The following is a 19,702-nucleotide window of genomic DNA, read 5'->3' as shown; positions in this document are numbered from 1 at the left end:
GAATAACCCTAAAAACAATACACTTGTTGCATAGTCATACATCCTTCATGGTTATACATACATTCTATTTAAAACAAGAAACTCTGTCTGTTGTATGTCAACTGTTTCTTTTAATCCCCTGGTGTCAAGTCTGAGCGAGGCCTGAAGAAATTAGCTTCTTCTGATAAGAAGCCATAAATTCCTCTCCTTTGGAAGATTTAGGTGTTCCTCAAAGCGAGTATCTCATCCCTAAAAAAAAAAAAAAAAATCCCCCACATACATAGTCTCTATTTTAACATTATGTTGTAACCTAAAACTACACTTAACACAAAACGTAAGAGAATTAATACGGCATAACTTTCTAACATTATATATATAATATTCATTGTGCCATTTGTGAAAAGCCAATCATAAACATGCATTTTTCACAAGGTGAAGAATACAAAACATGACGTTGATGGCAGGGATTTCTTTGTGAAGGTGAAACGCTTGTTGCAAACCAAGGCAAGGCAAAGATCCCAAATCGCCGGGTGCCCCTGGCCAGCTGTGCACAGCTGGAGGCTTTGCCAGCAGCTGTTCTTGCACGGGGCTCTTTGTGAGCCAGGAGCAGCACAGCCCTGCCCGCGGGGTCATGAACAGCGATTTCTCTCCTGGTTTTTGCTGTGCCCATTTCTGTATTGCTGCTGCTGCTGTGTCTGTATTCCTTTATTTCTGCTGCTGATTGTGGTTGCTGTGCTGTGCCAGCCCGTTACTAACCACGCAGTGTTTCTCCCTCTCCTGTCTCTTCCAGGACTGTCATGTAAATATCCACTTCTTCAAGGTAGTTTTCTCCTTGGTGTTCTCCTACACACAACCCCCTTTACCGACATCTGAAGTTTATTCAGTTTAATTTCATTCTCACCGGTTTTAAGGATGCACTTGATTTTTTTTTTCCACTTGAAGCTTTTCTAATTGGCATTAAAAAAATTGAAAATTGAAGTATAATTTTAGTTATCAACAAATAATTGAAGTATTATACTTCATAATATTTCATAATCATGAAATATTTCATATATAGAATACTTCATAATAATGATAATTCATATTCATTAATATTATGAAGCATAATATTTTTAAATTTTTTTAAAAAAATTCAGTATGAAGTATTCATAATTTGTTCCATAATTTGTCATAAAATGATCCCTAGATTAGAATTTTACTACAAAAAAAAAAAGAGTGATCAAACGTGAGCAGGTGCAGTGTGGCTTTCTTTTTGGAGGAATTAGTTAAATGAGTGCCACCTTCTCATGGAAAATGGAAAAAGGTGCATCTTTAATTTGAAAGACATTCATGGAACTTTAAGTGACTTGCACAGATAAAATAATGCTCATGGTTACTGTATATTTAAATAGATACATTTAGAGCATGCATGTTTTATGATTGCACATAGTACATGTATTGCTGGATGTTATTTGTTATATTGTAGGAGATATTGCCCATGTGCACAAATGCTCTGATACCTGAAATATCAATTCACCTGTTTATTTCTCATTTTGCTCCTTTCACTACTCCCCGCATCACTGAGTTACTGCCATAAAAGTTACATCTCAGCATTGAGAAATTATATGTGTTTTGTTTATATTTGCATGTATCTCTAACAAATTATCTTGCTTTAGTAGGGTAAAGGCCACTGGCACAAACCACACTTTCAGTTTCATACATTGGTTAAGTTACGATTTTGATTAAAATTTGAAGCTCCTGTGTTGTAAACTGTGTTCTAAGATTCTAAGATTATTGAAGCCATTATCATCTTCAAGTAGTATTTTTACAACTGAAGCTGACTTGGAACACTTTGAATTATCATTCAAGGCTTAAAATATTTAATTTAAAATCAAACATTATTTTTAAAGACTTGTATATGTTATTGATGCATGATTTTAACAAATATTCTAACACTGAACCAGAACAATGAAATTAATCACTTTTCTTAACCTTGATTTTTTATCTCAGAAAATCCTGTACAGAAGAGAACTGCCCTTCCTCAATCCTTTACACCTCTTCATTTTGAAAATAAAATCGCATGGTGGTTTCATTGGTGAAACCTGTTTGATGCTGGGAAGTTGAAAGTTTCTCTACTTAATGCATTTTTAAACCAGAGCAAAGGTCACCCTGATAAAATGCATCTGGCAGAAACAGGAAATTTTGTCACCTCATTCTGAAATCCAGGCCTTGAAGAGCACTGATAGAACTGACAAAAGTCCTTGGTTAATTCATGTTTCCACACATAGGAGTGCACCCAAAGAAAGGACTGAAGGGTTTCCCACAGCTGCTGCTGCACGGGCAGAATTCATGTTTAGTCCTGGTGGATTATAAACATGAATTCCATCGGGGAAACTGGCATTCTGTTTCTGCAGGGACACTCTGAAATTCAGGGTTTTTCATGGAAAAATGCTTCCTTGTTTATGATCTGTCTTTTCTCACCACCAATTCCCTTCCCTGCTGCTGAGCCCTGAGCTCAGCCCAGGAGCATCCCTGGGGGGATGCAGGAGTTCCCTGTGCCAGGAGCATTTTTGGGGGTGACCTGTGGGGCTGCTGGGGAGGTTTCATCCCCAGGTTTGCAGGGCTGCAACTGAAAGGAAGCAGCAGGAGCGAGTGAAGGAGGAAGGGCAGCATTCCTGAGGATAACACAACAATTCTGAGCTAGGAACAAGTAAATGTACAAAAATCAATTTATGATATCACAGCAGATGGGAGATACTGTGAGTATTTGTGTATGGAATAATCAGACACTGGGAAGGGCCACACACCTATCCTGCTGTTGTCCCACTGCAAAGTGTGTATTTAAACAGATTATTTCTCAGCATCATGCAGAAAACACCTTCATCTGTGTGTGTGTGAGAGAGAGATAAATCACTTCAGAGCACATTAACATTTGGACACAGAATCCCAAGGTTTTAAAGTCAGTCCTGCTCTGCAGCTTTGTGTGGCCGGAGGGATTTGGTTGCAGGGATTTGCTCTAAGATCAGGGAGAACTGAAGTCCTTAAAAATTCTTTTAAAGCAGAATTTTAATTTTCTTTTTCCCTTATTGAAATAAGCTTTATGCTTAACAGCAAATTCGACACGCTAGGTTTTTTTTTATTATTGAAAAGTAGCAGTAATTTGCATAATTAAAGAATGGAGGAGCATATAGAAAAGCAATTCTTCTTCTGACACTTAGGGGTTTGCTGTTTGTAGCATCCTATTTGCTTTTGGGGATTTTTATTACCACCACCACAGGATACTTCTGCAAGAATTCTTGAATATTATTCCTAGGCAGCCTCTTTAATTACACTTCATCTCGTTAGGCACTGCTCTGTTGCAGGGGAGAGAGTGTTTGGCAATAAAGGCATGAAACAAAGTGGACTCAGGTGGCTGCAGGATTATTAAACAGATTAAACATGTTGACAGTGCCAAATGGGGACCTGGAAGCTCTTCCCTCTCTGGATTTCCCAGCTCACACAGACAGATGCTGTTGTCCAGGACAATATCCCCTGAAATTCCTGTCTGAGGATAGATCCATCCCTTTCCCAATGTCTGTCATAGTCCTTTGCCTTCACTGTCTCCATTTTCTAGGGCATATGGTTACCTTCACCTTGTGCCTGGCACATTTGGGAATATTTTAGAAATCATGTGTTCAGGTGCTTCATACATTTCTAACTTCAATCCAGCAAGAAAAAAAAAGTTTAAGAAAAATAACTGAATAGGGAATGTTGTTACAAACCCCACAAAAAAGATCTGTTGAGGAGCTCCATGGTATATTAAACAGTTGTCTTGTCCTTTCAGATTCCCTTTTTTCTTTATTGTAAGTAAAGTTGAGGTTGAGAAAATAATTTCTCCTCAGAGTGAGAAACCACAAGAGGTCAGCAAAGAACAGGGAAAAGCTCCCAGAGCTGAGCTGGCTCATGTGAAAGGCCTGAAAAGAGGGAAATCATCCACATTGTTTGTGTATATATATCCTTAGAAAATACAAACCCGTTAATTTAATCCACAATTTCAGTAAAATTCAATATAACATTTTGCACACAGCCCTTTATTCACATTTGATAACTGGCACTGATGAGAATTTTCCCTCTAATCAAAATATTTTATAACTGCAGGTGTAAAAGCAGGTACTGCTCTGCTCACCTCAGGATTGCTCAGCCCAGCACTTTGGGGGCTTCAGGAGTGGGGTTCCCCTGTCCTTGGACATGCTTTCAGCAAAAGGCATTTTTAATCCTGTTCATACACAGCACAAACATTTGTTGCAGGCAAATCCTTTAAATAAACTTACTGTTGGTATTTAACAGGGTAAATATGAAACAATTTTAAGAGGAGGAGGAGAGGAAATTAGGGGAAAAATCAACTAAAGATATAAAATAGTTGGTATTTAAGTCCCAGATAGAGTTTTTATCACCCACCTAATTTATATCTTGATGAAACATCCCATTTGCCCTCATGCCTTTTTGCTAGCAATGGGAATACTATGAATTTTTTCCCAGCTCTTCTTTCCAATAACTATTTTAGCCACTGAAGGAAAAATGTGTTTTCATTTTGATATATTGTGGTTTTTACTAATTACATCCTAGTTCACCATGGTGACACTGCCATCATGAAATGAATCTCAGAGTGCTGATAAACAGCTTCTTGGTTATTTATTCCCCTTGCTGCAGAGAAGTGATGCTGCAGTGCAAATTCACCAAGGAGTGGCTGAAATCCATGTGTGAACCTCTTGAATCCTTGATGGTGTCCCTGGTACTGGGCACCTCCCTGCTTTCCAGCAAAACTCTGCTGCTGAGTTACAAACTGGCCTTAGGTTATGGCATGAAGATTAAACCTCAGCCTGGTGAGTGAAGCATTAGGTCTTGCTGGGGCTTAGAAACGGACTCTGCTCATTTCACATTCTCAGCATCCTGGTAATTAAGTTGTGGAAAGTAGGAAATTGATAGTCTATCATAGCACCTATAATTACATGGAATTGGAAATGCAATAATGTAAGAAACAAGCTGCCACAATGACAGAGAGCATTTCACTGAATGGGAGGGATTTTCTTCCAGATTTTGACTTGAAATTTATTGGATTTATTTGCTTTATTAAAGGCTTGCTAATGGCTCAGCACATTGATCAAAGTTCCCACTTGGTGTGTACATGACTGGAAACCTGAATGGTCCTTCCTTGAGACTTGAAGAAATCATTATTATTTCAGTTTTCCCTCCTTAGTCTGAGCTTTGCTGGTTCTGTCAGTGCCATCTGAGGTTTGTCTGAGATCTGAGCTGCTCTGGTGCTCCTGTGCAGGGTCCAGGTAGCGACAGGCAGCACTGAGCATTCCTTTCCCTCCTGCATTCCCCTGGGCTGGAATAGTGCAGCTGGAATTTGACTGTTCAGGCTGTTCCATCCTCACTTCTCACCATCCATTTTGCAGTTTTTCTAAGTGTTATATGCAGAGTGTTACCTGCAATGGCTTTGGGTTAATTCAAGAATTAGGAGCAGAGACCTTGGCTCCAGCTGTGGCAGTGTGAGGTGGCTGATTCCTTCACTCAGGGACATCTGAGGAGCACGTGAGAGTTTAGCAAAGAGCTGCTGAGAACTTCTTGCCATGTAAGAAGCAGGGATTTTGTTGGAATTTTTAGAAGGACTAAGTCATGGCAAAGAGACATTCCTGCTCTACATTCCTACCTCTGAGGAGGTTTCATCCCCAGGTTTGCAGGGCTGCAACTGAAAGGATCAGCAAGAGCAAGTGAAGGAGGAAGGCAGCATTCCTGAGGATAACACAACAATTCTGAGCTAGGAACCAATTGGGTTCAATTCTTGGGTTGTCCAGAGCAGCTGTGGCTGCTCCTGGATCCCTGGCAGTGCCCAGGGCCAGGCTGGACAGGGCTGAGAGCAGCGTGGGACAGTGGAGGGGTCCCTGCCATGGCAGGGGTGGGATGAGATGATCTTTTAGGTCCATTCCAGCCCAGACTGTTCAGTGATGCTGTAACCTGAGACAAGCCCTGTGCAGTCACTCCTTGGCCTGCTGAGCCTCGTGCAGGAGCCGTGAGTTTGGACAGACTCAGTTCCATCTTGCACTCACTGTTCTCAGCATGGGCAGAGCAGGGGGGTGGTGGAACCTGGAAGGATGAGGAGGGAATGCTGGCATCCATGTGGAGCAGAGCTGGGAGGATCCAGAGCTGCTGGGAGCAGAGCTCTGGATTTACCTCCCCATCAGGTGTGGCTGAGGCCAATAAATAAAGGATGGACTGTGGCTCTCCAGACAGCACTCTGCTCATGTGGAGGGAATTCAGCATTGTTGTTAAATATTTTTTCATTTATCACTTTTTCCTCTTGAAAATGTGGTGCCAGAGATGATCCTGCTGGCATCTGGGAACTCGCTGGGAGTGAGTTTCCCTGACAACCGAGGAACACATCCTCTAGTGAGCTGCACACAAGCTTTGTGTTTGCTTGGATGCCTAACCATGGGAGAGGGTGTGGGTTTCTCCCTCCTGAAGCTGTGCTTGGGGGTAGGAGGGGATGGCAACTTTGGATCCTGGTGTTTGTTTCCCACATGGGAACAAAGCCAATCTCACCCAGCAGAGGAACAGTGGAGGAGAGCAGAGCAAGGTGTTAAAGCACTGACATCTTGGAAGGAGACTCATTGCCCTAAGGAGATAGGGAGTAAGAAAGGGAATTTTGTATTTTTTTATTTTTAATCCTCACAACTTTTATTTATTACTGGTTAATGTGGAAAATGACCAATTCATCCTTTTAGCTCAGTAATTCCTAAGATTCTTTACTGCAGATGTACACAGAGGGCAGAAGAACCAACATTCGTATTTATTGCTTTGTCCTATTCAATTTTCTTCACAGGGGAGAATCAGAAAGTTTTGAAAATAATCATCAAGAATTACTGCAATCGCCATAAAAAATGAAGAATTAGTATTCCCTAAATCACTTCTGTTTCTTCTTTGCATCAGACTTATCATTAGATCTTGGATAACTTTTTTCCTGTTTAATTAAAAGTACAATTGTTACTCTTAGATTAAAAATAAATCCAAAGAGTTTTTACTGCGAAACCTGAGATATCTTCCAAAAAGCACCTACCAAATTCCCAGTGTATCACACTGTAATTTCTTAGCATTCAATGGAGAAGTGAGTTTGGGCTGAACATAAAAGATGTGTCTCACCTGTGGTTTCAGGGTAAAAGAACTGGCCGAGATAAGGTGCGTCCAAAGCAGAGGAAGTAAGATGATGTGCATGTCTTGTTTTCTTCTTAGATTAACTTTCCTGCTCCCAGTGCAGACTAATTTATCTTTAACATTCTGTTTTCCTGGCTGGTTTGCTGCAAGCTGGCTTCGTTGTAACAATACTGTGGTTTTATCCAAGATAATAAACCAAGGAGTTGGAATATGGATTGAAAATTAATCCAGGGCCTGGAACACTGTCTTCAACTTCAGCAAGTTTTAATATCCATAAAAAATAAAAGAGGGTTCAAATAGGATTCTGCGATTTTCAATTTCAGTCATGGTAGGAAAGGCAAAATATCAGTCTTTTCCAATAAGCTTTTGGGAATAATTTGAGTTTATGTCCCTTCTGTAGCTGCAAAATTGGTTTTGCTCTGGCAGTCGGGAGGAGGATATTGGCTGCATGGCATTTTCTGTCTGCTACAGCCAAGGTGTTTCAGATATAAAACTCATGATAGAGCTCAGTGAAATGCCTTGAAACTCTCACTCTATTTCCACTAGGACCTTAAGCCAAAAAGCAGTAACAGGAATTCACACGCCAAAAGTGAAAAAGGGGTGTTTGCATGCTTCTGCAGGGACGGTGGCTGGCCAAGGTGATGGGAAATAAGCACCTTTGATAAGGTTGTGATAATTTAATGACTTCCTGCCACTTTGGGGCTATGTGCTTCCTTTGAGTCAGTCTGGTTGTTCCCCAGCATTCCCTGGCTGCCCTGTCCCTGGTTTCTCCAGCTGGTTTGCAGCTGGGTTTTCTCTCCACCCCTGCCATGGCAGCTCAGCCAGGGGATGCCCAGGATTGTCACCATCCCACGGGCACGGGTGGGCACAGCTCAGCACATCCACAAACTCCTGCCTGGCTCAGACAGCCCAGACCTGAGCACACAGGAGGAGCCCCATGTTCTCCTCAAAGATCTGCCATCTGCAAAAAGAGATTCTCAACCTGTGACTGACGTCTGACTTTAAAAAAGCTGAAAAATGGGAGTGAGAGGAGCATGTCTCTTGCTCATTGAATCTAAGTGCTCAGAGGGTGCAGGGAGGCCTTGGCTGGGTTCTCAAATATTATTTTAAGATCCTGCCTTCAGATCCTGAAAATTCCAGCCCATGTTGACTCTGAGTGAGTGCAGTGCGTCCAGCTCTGGAGCCAGCAGCAGGCACAGGAGCCTGCTGGTGAACCTGCCATGCTTTTTTATGGAAAAAGTGCTGGAAATCCCAGAGCCTGGTGTTGCAGTGCTGCAGAGAGTCCTCCCTGCCTGGTTGGCAGGTTTGTACCCAGAAAAAAAAAAAAATGGCCTTGGAGCAAAATTTGATTTTTGTTTCAAGTTACTCATTTTTCAAACAAACTGCCAAGAACCTGTCTAGTGGGTTTAAAGGTGCAAGAAATAAAGCCATGCTTTCCATTCAGGGCCTGATTTGGATCTCCATTACTCAGTGAAAAGGAGGATATTGAAATTGCTTTGTGCATGAGAAAAGCAAGATCTTTATCTGAGATCCCATCTGTGGAACATCACAAAAGCATGGCCAGCAAGGCTGCTCCCTTGAGCCACGTCTTTTATCTTGTACAAATAACGGATATTGGGATTTTGGGGTTTTTTCCCTATTTTTGCTCCTGGCTCAATCTTGTGTGGCCTCAAAAGGAGCTTTGTGCTGCCAAAGAGCTCCAGCACAGATTTGTCCCAGCAGCCAGACCTGCCCTGGGAACATCCCTTGCAGACCCAGCCAGTTAAGGTGACATCCAGGACTGGCTCTCCCTAAATGTTTGCACAGCACCTGATCCTGATCAGCATCTCCAAGAGCTGCTTTCATGCAAACAAGTAACAGCATTGCTGTGGAGGAAATTCCCCATTCTAAGTTGTATTACAAATTTTTTAATAAAGACATCTAAACTTGCAAAATTCATATCCCTGTGGCAGGGCGTAAGATTTTCTGCACTTATAAAGTTGCAGGAAGAGTCATCCAAGCTGAATATGGTTTTCAAGTGACAGGAGGTTATTTTGTCAGATGATTATCTGACATTACTGCAGGAGTAGATGGAGTCTGTAAATCAAGTGCCTCTCAATTTTATGGTTTTAAACTCCTCTGGGGAGGGGAAATCTTGTAACTCCCAGTTTCCAGTGCCAAAGTGTAAGCCAGGCTTGGCTTTTAAAGGGAGGTGTTGTGTGACTTTGAATAAACCTCCATTTCTATAATTTTCTTTATCTGTGAAAGAGGGATAATATACAAATATCATCCTTTTGTGAAGCAGAGAGAAGAGTAGTGATCCTGAATTGTCAAACATACATCACTGGCAAAAAGTAAATTAACTATATTAGAGGTTATTAACCAGACCAATACACCAGACAGATGGGGAAAGCACTTATATCCCAAAGAATTACTAAACCTTATTGGCTTTGCTTCTGCTGGTATATGGGATTATTTTGAGGGGGGAAAAAAATGATATTATCTCATAGCCTGCATTATCTTTTGGTGAGTCTTACTTTTTTCTCTTCTATTAACTCTGAGATTTGAAATGCAGCTTACTTGGGCCATGCCATGGTGTCTCAAGTGAAATACTGAGACTTGCAGCCTCCTGTAAACCAGTGTCTGGTACAGCCCTTGTCTGTTATATTCCCCTTCCTCCCTTTTCCAGATCAACCCCTGATTGAAAATCAAAGTTGATTGTACTGCTGGTTTGAAAGTGGCCATGTTCATCTGCATTAATTCTCATGTGTTGTGGGATTTTTAATGCAGGTTCTTAGTGCATGTCAAAATTCATTTAACTCTTGCTATGCAGTGACTTGAAGAACTCCATTTGAAAAGAGAATGTTTTGAGGATTTTGAGGAGGTTGTTTATATCCTAAAATACCCAGTGTATATTACAGCATGGTATTTTTGGATAACCTCTTTTTTTTTTTTTTTTTTTTGGTCTTTCAGAACAAAAGCACCATTTAAGCTGCTTTTGGAATGAAAGTAAATTATGATTTTTTTATTTTGTTTCTGGGCTTTGCTTTGGTTTTGCTTTTTTAACCAGATAAGTGTATCTGCTTCATCTGGTTATACATGAACACAGTTTTCCACTTTAATTCCCTCAATAATGTCAAAAGTATTGCTGGAATGAGTCTTTGAAGGTGTGTCTGTGCATATTTTGTTATGCAGCCTTTCACCTGGGAATGGCACCTCAGACCTGGCCATTTCCAGCTCTAACTTCCACCCAGAGATCCCCTGTGCCAGGAAAATGGGCAGTTCTCACTTTGCTGTTTCTGTGTGTGTATGTGTGTGTGTGTTCTTCAGAAAGCCAAACTTGGGCCAGCTGGTAACAAAGTCATTACTTCAACAGAAGACAAGAACTCAAGTGTGCCATCCAACAATCTGGACAGGGTGAAGCTGACAGATTTCAACTTTCTCATGGTTCTTGGAAAGGGGAGCTTTGGGAAGGTAGGAATTCTTCAGAATTAATCCACTCACATTCCTTTTTTTCTTTTTTTTTTTTCTTTTCCGTGAGGAAGAATGAATGAACAGCTCTCTAAGAAGCAAAATTCAGAGTCAAAAGGATGTGCATTTTTGAGGAAGGATTTCTTAATAGGAGTAAGGTCATTCTCCCTAAGGCTTAGCAGACTTTAGTCCTGATTGGCTTAATGAAAAAATAAAAATAAATTTAAAAACTCAGACTGTTGGGCAAGATGAGAACTTGTTGCTGACTTTCAGATCCTCACTTCTTGGCAATTTCAAGGAAATCAAGTCTGCTTCTCTGGCTTTAATACCTAGATCACTCTGCCAGTCCTGGAAGTCACCAACATTTGTAAGGGTGAATATTGGAAAAAGCCAGGGACAGTGGGTATATATGTCAGAAATCCAGCAGTTGAGAGAACAGACTGCTATTTTCCTGTCTGTTTGAACAAAACTCAGGTGATAAAGTTTTGCCCTTTGCTGAAGAAGTCTCCTGGGACTTAACATTTTATCAGCCCTTCAGCAGCGAGCCCGCAGTCAACAGCGGGTTTGGGCACAGGCTGTCTGAGCTGTACAAGGATCATGACTTTGGAGCTTTGATCAAATTTGTCTATACAACTGAAAGGAAAAGCTGGCTTGCCATCTCTCTAAATCTTCAGGCATCTGAGTGACATTCCCTCCCTGCCCTGGGGGATTTCCACGCTGCTGTTTCTCTGTCCTGCAGGTGATGCTGGCGGACAGGAAGGGCACAGAGGAGCTCTATGCAATCAAAATCCTGAAAAAAGACGTGGTGATCCAGGATGATGATGTGGAGTGCACCATGGTTGAGAAACGAGTCCTGGCACTGCAGGATAAGCCCCCGTTCCTGACACAGCTCCACTCTTGTTTCCAGACTGTTGTACGTGAGCTCTGCCTTCCTTGCCACCCCAATGTTTCCCATCGTGGATTTTATCACTCCAATAACATTTATTATCATCCAACCCATGTATGGTAGCCTCTGCACGTAGAAAATGGTGAAGAAATCCCACATGTAATTACTCCTTGTATCTTAAATATAAAAAAATCATTTTAAAGATTTTCCTTCATGCAGTTATTGGAGCAGGCCAGCATGACAATTCCTAAATGTGTCTGCTCTGCTAAGTCAGAGCCTCAAACCCAGATTCCCAAAGGCTCCCAAATACTTTTAAAGCTCTGAGGATAATACTTGAAAAGTCTTCTTGGCTATTATTACTTCATGAGGTTATTAGTCATGAATCAGTGTCAGTGGTTTTAATTTCATTTTCTGTCACTTCTTGGTGACACTGAGGGGCTTTTTTTTCTTCTTTCCTTATAAATATAGGAGGTGGATATTTGCCCATCACATTGCAAAACATCTCCCAGTGACACATTGAGGTTGGATCTGATGGCCCAGTGTCACTGTGCCAGCCTCTTGGATGACATGGAATTATGGAATTACTGAGGCTGGGAAAATCCTCTAGGATCACCAAGTCCAACCATCAGCCCACATTCCCCATGAAACCATGTCCTCAAGTGCCTCATCTACCATCTTCCAAAGGAAAACTTCCTAGCAGCAATTAGAAATGCCCTCAAAGCAATTTGGAATTTTTGGCCATCTTTGATTTTTTTTTTCCATTTATTTTTAGAAACAGATTTTTCAGACTGAGCTATATTTGCATGATTCTTGAAATCGTTGGAGACAAATAATCTGTAAAAGCATGGCACTAAAACTGGCAAAACTAGACAGATCACATCAATCATTTACTCTTGAAGGTTGCACAAAATATTCCACTTCCATTTCCTGATCTAAATTTTTTTCCCAGTCCTAATAATCCTAAAAGCTTTTTAATAACATGTTAGTGACTTTTTTTTTTTTTTTTTGGCTGACCAATGAATATCTAATACTGTCAATAATGTATTTATGTGCCTCTTTAATACTTTGTCCTAGGACCGGCTGTATTTTGTGATGGAGTATGTCAATGGTGGGGATCTCATGTATCACATCCAGCAAGTAGGAAAATTTAAGGAGCCACAAGCAGTGTGAGTGTTCATGTATTTAAATCATACCATCATCCTGATATTACACTGTAGGAGGATTTGGTTTCTTCTTCTTTCCAGACTCAGGATGAAATCCGGGCTGGCCTTTGTTTGTTTTCAAGGCCCAAAATCTGCACTTCGTGTTGAAAATATTGTTTGAACACATAGATCAAAGGTAGCTGTGCCTTTATTCAAAAACACAGCACAAAGGCAGGAGAGGCTTATTGAAAAGTGTCAAGAATTTAAGCAGGGCAGCAGGAAATTAAAGATGTTACTTCTTATTCTGATGCTTTTTAAAGCAAATATTTAAAAAAAACAGTGAGTGGAACACTTCAGTCTGAATTAGTGCTATAGAGAAAGGCAGTACAAATAGACTCAGCTCTGTAATAGAAATTATACAAGATAAATTCGATGTATAGCTTGTAAGAATTTCTGTGATATATTTGTGAAGAATTAATAAGGAATTAGGAGTTGTTTATCTACATGATTCTTTTCAGGTAATTGTATATCTGGCACATCAGTGAGCAACTGAAAATGATCTGTAGCATATTTGAGAGTGAATAGATCCATCAGTACCACTTTAGCCATCCTTATAATACCTCATCACCACTTGTTAGTGTTTCATAAATCATTTACTAATGAAACTTCAAAATCAAGGGTGACCAACTGCTTTAAGCATTCAGTTAAAATAATTTCTCATTTTGATTTAAGCAATCAGGGCTTGTTTAAATGAGATGCCTTCTGAACAGAAGTGTTTCAGATGCAGATAAACATTTTAACAGCTCACCAAATCAAGCCGAGAGGGTGGCAGATCATCCTTGACTCCAGCTAATGCAACTTTCCAACACTTGGCAAAATCTGTGGTGCTTCATGACAGCTTTTGCCTCTGCTGCATCTTCACACGTGTTCACAAACACCTCTGATCGAGTGTTGCAGAGCTCAGTTGCTTCCTCTCCCTTGTGCTGAGCCTAAAAATGAATCTCATCTCTAAATAATCCTCGTCATTTGCACAGTTCCACGGCAACCAGCTTCAAACAGCCACCAGTATTCCATACCTCTTCGCTGCATTCAGCAATTATATTTTATATGGTAATCATTTTAATTAACTTTGTGTAATTAATCCATTAGCAGGCTGTATAAAGGAACTCTATTTCTGCAAATTATTTCATGCCATAGGAATTGCAATGTACATGGAGCTGCATCCTGAATTCATCAGTCTGTGATTAAAGATAAGGATCTTTGCAGCAGAGTTAGTGCAAAAAAAGCTGTGCTCCAGCTGCACCATCCTTTGTGGTCCAGGGAACCATTTTCCTTTTTTTAAATTTTTGATTCTGCATTATTTTATCATCAAATACTCAAAATGTCTCTGTTAAGGTCCAGCTGAAGTGATATGTCTGTTATATCACCTGTATATATGCACTATAAATTACATATTTCATATGCTATTTTATTACCATCCTTTACCATGATTCATTTCCAATTTATTTAGCTAGAAGAAAATCATGAGACATTGAAAAAATCTGTTGATTTTTTCCCCCCACACAGGTTCTATGCAGCTGAGATCTCAATTGGGTTATTCTTTCTCCATAACAGAGGGATTATTTATAGGTGAGTGTGATCTGACATAAGTAATTTCTGAACTATTTTTAAAATCCCCAAATGATCAGTTTCTTTAACATTTCTGTGTATTTTTAAAAGAGAAAGCCATCAGTGTAGAACTCTTTTTGTTGTGTTGCTACTGGTGAGGTAGAAACCCAAGCCCTGTTTAACCTGAGCTTTCTGACACCTGTGCTCTGCCCCGCTCAAATAAAACCTTTTTTATAAATGGAAAACTTCATGGTTTGTATTTCTGTGTGATGTTTAATAATATTACACATTCAAAAGTCTCAGGTGAGGGGTCAGACACAGCCACCTCTTCATTCACTGTCCAGCCCAGAGCAGCTGTGGCTGCCCCTGGATCCCTGGCAGTGCCCAGGCCAGGCTGGAAGGGTTGGGAGCAGCTGGGATGGTGGAAGTGTCCCTGCCATGGCAGGGGTGGCCCTGGATGGGCTTTAAAGTCCCTTCCAACCCATCCCAGGATTTTAAAGTCATTCTTACATGTCTGCCCAGCTCCCTCCAGGCTGAGCCAGCCCCACGTGTGCACCCTGAACCTCCACCCCCAAAGAGCTGCAAATATCCCTTACTCAGAATAAGCTCACCCTAGCTGATCCCAAATATTAACCTTAAATTACTGTGGTTCTTCTCAGAGATCTGAAATTAGATAACGTGATGTTGGATTCAGAAGGACACATTAAAATTGCTGATTTTGGAATGTGCAAGGAACACATGTTAGATGGAGTAACAACCAGGACCTTCTGTGGCACTCCAGACTACATTGCACCAGAGGTAAACATTGACCCTTTCAGGAACCTTTTAGTCTCTTAAAGGAAATTGTCCCTCCACATTTTATACCACTGGGTTTGGATGGCTCTAACTTCAGATTCTCCATGGATGGCACCATTGAACTTCTGCAGGTATTTGTGAATGAATGCAATGTAACCAATAAGACTATTCACTATTTTAAGAAATACCTAGTTAATTGAGAAACTAACTTTTAAAACTAACTTTTTATAAGATAAGATTTTGCTCATTCTATCAGAAAACTTAAAAAAAACAGGCTCACCAGCTTCTGATCTTAAATTTGTAGCCTGGAAATATTATTATACCAAACTCTGCAATTTCTGAGGTTATACAAACATCATGGATATTGCTGAGCTTGTTGCTGAGATCAGCAATTATTTCACTGGGAGAAAACAATGCTGCTTTGATCTACTCCTCCATAGGCTCACACAGCTGCCAGCACACATTTATTGAAAGGATTATTTGGCATTTTCAGGAAATCACAAACCACTCACTGTTTTTTGGGAAGGGACTCATGAGGCCTTGAAGCTTTTTGCAGATTTCTCTGTAAAGCCACCGTGGTCTCCTCCAGGCCGTGTCCTGCAGGTGCTGCACAGGTGCTGCACAGGTGCCACGAGTTGCTGCTCCTCACCTCAGGAAAGCTCCTATCATTGAAGAACCCTTCCAAAAGCTGAGAGATCAAGCCTTGAGTGTTGTTGTTGTAATAAATCCATAATTTGCCTTGAGTTTTCCATGACTTGGCCATACCTGTACAGCTTTTAAGCCACTGAAAATGACATTGAAGCCTGAACCAACTGCAGTGGGTCTAAAATGAAAATACAATCATGAGAAGCCCAGTTGTGCTTTAAGGCACTGGGATAAATACAAGTTTAGAGTTAAGACTTTGAGTCTGGATATGATTTGTATTTCAGTAGTTGAGCTCTAAAGAATTGAAAACAAGCACATGTGGTGATTTGGATATAATTCAAATATATGAATATTAAAATCTGGTCTTTGTGCATACTGAGCTTTCAAGAGTCTTGATTTGTTTGGCAGCAAATTTGATGCAAGAGGCTGGATCCTGATCCAAGAGACTCAGTTGTTCACTGGGTACTGAGCAAGAGGCAGCTCTGGCTGGAGCATTTCTGGCTGTAATTGAATGTTTATTGGAATAGGGCAGATTTATACACAGACAAGTAAATTAGTGTCTAAGGTGAATTTTGTCATCTCTGTGAAATTGGAATGAAAAATAGTTTGGTTTTTTTCCCGGTTGCTAATTCATGCTTTTCAGAGTGAAGTATTGTGTATTATACACCCTTGGTTTTTTACCATTTGCTGTTGCTTGCAGCAGGATATCAGAACAACCAGAGTAGTATTTCATTTTCCTCTGTCAAAACATAAATGAAGCCAATATTACAAATTAAAGTGTCCTTTCTGGGGCAATTGTCTTGTTCCAGTTAATGCCAAAGAACATTTTGTCAATACCAGAATGCTCAGTGTGGCTCAGTGCTGGAGCAAATTATTTTACTTTATTTGGAAATTTCGTATAAAGAAATAAACCTTTTACCAAAACATCCAGGAAGTGAGAGAAAATTAGTCTGTTCTCTTACAAACAGATTTGATTTTGTTTAGTTTAATTGGCTGATTTTCTTTTGTCTCTGAAAACATTGTTGTGAGTGACAGTTTGCTGGCTAGTTCTGTGGTGAACTTCAAAGGAGGGTTCCTGTTTTGTTTTCAGGGGTGTTTCAGCCCATGTTTCCATGGGCTAAAATTTAGACATTTCTAATAGATTTTAATGAGAATTCATTTGCACCGTCACGTTCCCTGCTGAGTGGAGATAAAGGAGCTAAATGTAAATAAACTCCTGAAGGTATCTGGAGTAGAATCCTGTGAGTGGGCTGCACTCCAGCATGGAGAATGAGCTCTTTCAGCAGCTTTTGGGGAAGAATGTGGCGACTCCCGTGGGGCCTGAGGGAGCCCACGCTGCCCCTGCAGGACCTGCCCCCAGAGGCAGCAGGGAGCACACAGCTGCCAGGACCCTGCAGGACAGCTCAGCTGGGTCCCCTGCCCCAGCTCTGCCTGGAAAAGCAGGGCCAGGCAGTGCTGCCTTCACCAAAGTGAACCCCCCAATTTGGTGTGCTGCAAAATAATGTTTTCCCTTTCTTCTGAGTGGGAAAGGTACCATTTGCTATTACCTGGGTGTATAATGGGCTGGAATTATTGTTAATTTTCTTGTGCTGTGCAATTTGAGGAGTGTGCAGAGGTTAAGCTGGTGGGATCCCAGGTCTGACAGCTTCTCTCAGGCAGAAAGTGGTTATCTTGTACAGAGTATTTCCTGATGTGCTGAACTTAAATATTTATGGTCAGAGTGGTAAAAAAATAACTGTGAAATCAATTAGTACTTTGTGTTTCCTTGACCAGTCAAGAGAGACAGGAGGAGATGGATGTCAAGAGGATTAGGGGGAAGAGATTCTGCCAGCACAGAACCTCACCATCAGCATCCCTGCAGCAGCCTCAGTGCTGATTCTGAATTTCAGAGGAATTCAAATTAGAAACTCCATTTCCCTTCTCTTCCATCTCACAGCCTCAAAACCTTCAGTTCCCACCTTGAACTTGCCAGGATTGTGGGAGGCAAATAGGTATTACAAAGATTTGGAAAGTGCATTTGACTGTTTCTTGTGATAGTAATATTTATTTCTTTTAATAACTGAGTTTTAACTTTTCCAGCAGCCATCATATATGCTCACAAAAGATTTCCTCTTGCCTCTGGGATATAATCTTTTCATCCCAACTGGCTACTAGCTGCAATGATCTAAACATTCTTACAAATTGCTGATATTAATCTCTGTGTCCTGCTCTTAACTGTGCCTTCCTCAGAGGCAGAGTAGAGAAAAAAAGAAAAAAAGCAACTCCTTCTGCCAATTTTGCTTGATGAGAGAAATTCCTGAGCTCTTTCTGAGTGCTCAAATCCACAGAATCTGGAAAGGCAGCAGCTCTTAATGCATGGCAATAGATGGGTAAAATGAGACATTTGAAATGCAAAAGGACATGAAAAAGGCAATCATTTAAATTAATGATGGAGAAGGAGGGGAAGAGAATGATCCCATCAGCTTTCCACTGCTGCCTGGCCAGTGAAATCAGGAATCACAGGTGGAGGAGGGTGCAGTTCTTTGTTTCTAGAACTGCTCTGGCTCTGCTCTGCACACTGGTGAGACAGGACAGGTCCCCATAGCCCAACTGCTATGATAGACCCCAGAATTTGTAAATGCAGATGGAATGAGTTTGGCAGCTGCTGCAAGGCAGGCAGGGGTGGCTTTGAGTGCAGCAGCTGGGAGGTGGCACACGATGAATCCTGGGTGATGAGCAGGGAGCTACTGCAAATACCACGTTTAGAACTTGCTGACTTCGTACCAATGCATGTTTGACTGTACATTGAAGGCTCATCTGCTTCCTCCCACATGTAATTCCTCCCTTGAAGTGAGCATTCTTCCCTCTGGTTTGCACTTCCCAGTCAGTGCTGGGAGCAGCTCCCGCTCCGAGCTTTATCCGCGGGTTCTGCGCGGGACGCGGCGAACGGCTGGTCTGGCTGTCCCTGCAGCCACAGCCTCACCAGCACCCAGCTGGTGATTCAAACTGGGGGTATTTAGATGGGATTAAAGGAAGAAAACTCCCCACGTGCAGCAGCAGACAGTGACAGCGCCAACTTTTCCTGTATGGAGATAATTCACTGGAAAAGGTGTTGCTATTGCATTTGCAGTGGGACTTTTGCAGCCTTGGTGGCTGCATTTCTGTCTCAATTCCCACTCTTCCATCCAGGTCAGGGAGGTGTGTGCCAGCTCAGAGGGGCACTGCTATGCTCATCAGACGTGACATCAAACAGCAGAAAAACTGGAGTGATTCAAACCATCCATTGGAGCTTTTTCCATGTTAATTCTGCCTCTCCTGAGGATTCTGTTTGATATTCTCTCCCAAAGGCAGATTTCATAGGGGTGGTTGCAGTTCCTGATGGGAATGCTGTTTAGAGAAGAATCCAGCCCTGACTCACCTCTTGCTGGATAAAAATCAGCATTGTTGAGTCCATGCTTTGCTGCAACTTCCACTGTAGGACATTGCATTGAGCATTTAAGTGGTTTCCTCCTCTCAGTAATCCCATCAAACTCCTTCACAACAGGGACAGAAGTGGACTGTGGGCTCCTGGACAGACCTGGCTGCCAGGTACAGAACCTTGGCAGTGTGGCAGCATTTTCTTTCTCACTGCTGTGGATCCATTTTTTCTCATTTGCTAATTGAAAGAAGCTGTTCCTCCCAAAACCACATACCTGGACTGAACTTGTACAAAATGTTCTGCCCTTACAAATCAATGACCTGAAAAATATCCCCTTTTTTATATAAAATATTCTTTTCCATAAGGCAGGAAGATATTGTCAGAGAAGGACTGAGGATGAAATGTTTTGTCATTTTCTGTGTGTAAAGGCCAGTATTTTTCCTGGATGAAACTTTGAAAGTGTTTGGTGTTTCAAAAGGCAATATTGATTTAATAAATCAAAAGGCAGGAATTTACTGGGGATGGAAATGAAGGGAGAGTAACCTAGTATGTCACTATAAGATGAAATGAATGTCCGAAATATATATTTTTAAGCCCATATTACTGCTAAGAGACAGCTAATATGGACTG

General features: G+C 41.2%; 1 protein-coding gene across 2 annotated transcripts in view; it reads left to right on the top strand.

The window, feature by feature from the left end:
- PRKCA (protein kinase C alpha) overlaps positions 1–19,702 on the top strand; it is a 141,261-nt gene that overhangs the window by 109,625 nt on the left and 11,934 nt on the right. Inside the window, exons 9-14 of one of the 2 annotated variants that reach the window (XM_021537232.3) lie at positions 770–799; positions 10,459–10,602; positions 11,339–11,512; positions 12,560–12,651; positions 14,194–14,256; positions 14,895–15,033. In XM_021537232.3, coding sequence (XP_021392907.1) covers positions 770–799; positions 10,459–10,602; positions 11,339–11,512; positions 12,560–12,651; positions 14,194–14,256; positions 14,895–15,033 — 642 coding nt within the window. The remainder of the gene's footprint in view (positions 1–769; positions 800–10,458; positions 10,603–11,338; positions 11,513–12,559; positions 12,652–14,193; positions 14,257–14,894; positions 15,034–19,702) is intronic. The other variant, XM_021537255.3, reaches the window with a different exon arrangement.

The sequence above is a fragment of the Lonchura striata genome, chromosome 19 (genome assembly GCF_046129695.1).
Source record: "Lonchura striata isolate bLonStr1 chromosome 19, bLonStr1.mat, whole genome shotgun sequence".
Lineage (NCBI taxonomy): Eukaryota > Metazoa > Chordata > Aves > Passeriformes > Estrildidae > Lonchura > Lonchura striata.
Note: the sequence above shows the minus strand (reverse complement) of the source record. Positions and strands in the feature narration are given on the sequence as shown.